Below are 2,184 nucleotides of genomic sequence, written 5' to 3'. Positions count from 1 at the left end.
ATAAGTGCTCATTTTTAAGTTTATCTCTACAGATTTTCCAGCTGGCTCTGAATTCTACAGAAACTCTGTCAGAGTCAGAAACATTGCACCATTAACATAAAGGTAAAGCACAACACTGACTTATAAACCTTTACTATACATGATAGTATATCATGGTTGCAAAACAAAACACTGTGTCCTTGCTAGCAACTTATATATGTGAGTATGTAGACATACAAACACACACACACACATGAACAAAAGCTTAACAACCTCCTAAGTATTTGCCTCCTGGCAAAAAAGATAAAAAGAAATCAAAAACTTCTGGTGCCTTTAAAATACTCATCGATATTCAATATTCAACAGTGTGGCAGTGGAGTTATATCAATGACCATGTGTAGAGATGCCACAAAAAGTTCACATCGTTTACTCATGTGCTTGGTCTGGAAGAACATGTAATGCAGCATTGACAGGCCGTTGGAGACTGATGAAATTGACGCTATTAAAGTTATGCTTAAACTGTATCAATGCTTGCAGGTAAAATGGAAGGAAATCCCAAACGCCAAAGCTCAATGGTGGAAGCACTAGGTCTGGGGACTAGAAAAACATGGTTGATGAGAGGAGAGAGCAGAGTGAATCGAGAGTGCCAAAATGGAAATGGCATGAAACCAGCCAGCTCCAAGGCATAGAGGCCTTTATAATAGTGTTAAAAAGGTCAGAAAGAAAAGACAGCACAGCCGTGAGACATATGCTGGAGTGTATCTGAGAGTAACTTCATACTAATCAGTACAATGATGTTACTCTAGATGTGGGTTAGGATGACTGTGTGAAAACACTAGTACTATCCCAGATGTGGAAGCAGTACTCCATTTTGGGTTTCACCAGAGCACTGTAAGGTGTCAGTCATTATTGAATGTTGGAATTATTTTCTGGTTCTGAAGAGTTGTTACCATAAGAGAAATTAAGTGAAAATAAGACCTATAATTTTGAGCATTCTTGAAGAGTTCTATAGGGTGTTCAAAAAGTCTCTCCGCAGTATGTATTTAATGGTTTTGGGGCGATTCTTGAACACTGATTCTTTACTTTTTCCCCAGGAAAGAAAGTCTAGTGGTGTTAAATCAGGGGATTATGGTGGCCAAAGTCCCTTTGAAATAATACATTCACGAAAAATTTCTTGAAGTAGCATCATGGTGATGCATAGGATGAAAAAAAAATCACTGCAGAGAGACTTTTTGAACACCCTGTATTTGTGCGCTATTCATGTTTAAATAAAATGTGTGTTGATACAAGAAGTGTTGAATATATACATATACATGCATGCATGTATATGTATGTATGCATAAGTTTAAGCATGTATGCATGAATGAATTTATGCATAAAATAATGCATGAATGCATGTATGTATGAATGAATGCATGTATGTATGTACACATGTACATATGTATGTATTTATGTACATCAGTGTATGCATGTATGAATGCAAGTATGTATCTGTGAACGAATGTTAGTATGTATGTATGTATGTACATGTGTGTATGCATGTATTACTGCAAGTATATATCTGCATATGAACGCAAGTATGTATGTATGTATGAATGTATGTATGCATGTATGCATGCATGTATATATGCCTTCAACTACAATCAATGAGAATAAAATTTTTGACACTCATTAGTTTACCTGAACCATTAAGGTGGCAAAGTTTTCTTGGCCATAGGCAATTGGTGTAAACAAAACATTTAATTCAACCCCACGCTCACCAACAACAGGAAGTACACCAAATTTAGGGGTCACTACAATTTCAGGGTCACTGTCAGAAGTCATCTGTACTTGGAACTCTTTTGGAACTCTGGAATGATAGAAAATAAAACAATTATTTAAGTAGTTCCTAACTAAAAGGCATTATTTCGACCCCATTCTTTGGTCATCCCTGCACTGTCAGATCTATGTTTGAAGATATTTTGATGATGGCTGTATATATATATATTTTTTTTTTTTACTTGTTGCAAACTGCGGTCATGCTTGGAAGACATTTCATTCAAATGAATCGATCTCAGTATTTATACATATATATTTTAAGCCTAGTATTTATTCTATCGGCCTCTTTTGCCAAATTGGTAAGTTATGGGGATGTAAACAAACCTACACCATTCGCCAAATGATGGCAGGGGACAAACACAGACTCAAAGACACACATAAATTTAT

The 2,184-nt window shown here is 35.9% G+C and overlaps 1 protein-coding gene across 1 annotated transcript in view; it reads right to left on the bottom strand.

Moving 5' to 3' along the window:
* Window positions 1-2,184, bottom strand: part of LOC106870898 (cilia and flagella-associated protein 47) — a 195,878-nt gene that overhangs the window by 1,908 nt on the left and 191,786 nt on the right. The window contains exon 60 of the mRNA XM_014917133.2: window positions 1,660-1,828. Within this exon, the coding sequence (XP_014772619.1) occupies window positions 1,660-1,828 (169 nt within the window). The remainder of the gene's footprint in view (window positions 1-1,659; window positions 1,829-2,184) is intronic.

The sequence above is a fragment of the Octopus bimaculoides genome, chromosome 4 (assembly GCF_001194135.2).
Source record: "Octopus bimaculoides isolate UCB-OBI-ISO-001 chromosome 4, ASM119413v2, whole genome shotgun sequence".
NCBI lineage: Eukaryota > Metazoa > Mollusca > Cephalopoda > Octopoda > Octopodidae > Octopus > Octopus bimaculoides.
This window is presented reverse-complemented; position numbering and strand designations above follow the sequence as displayed.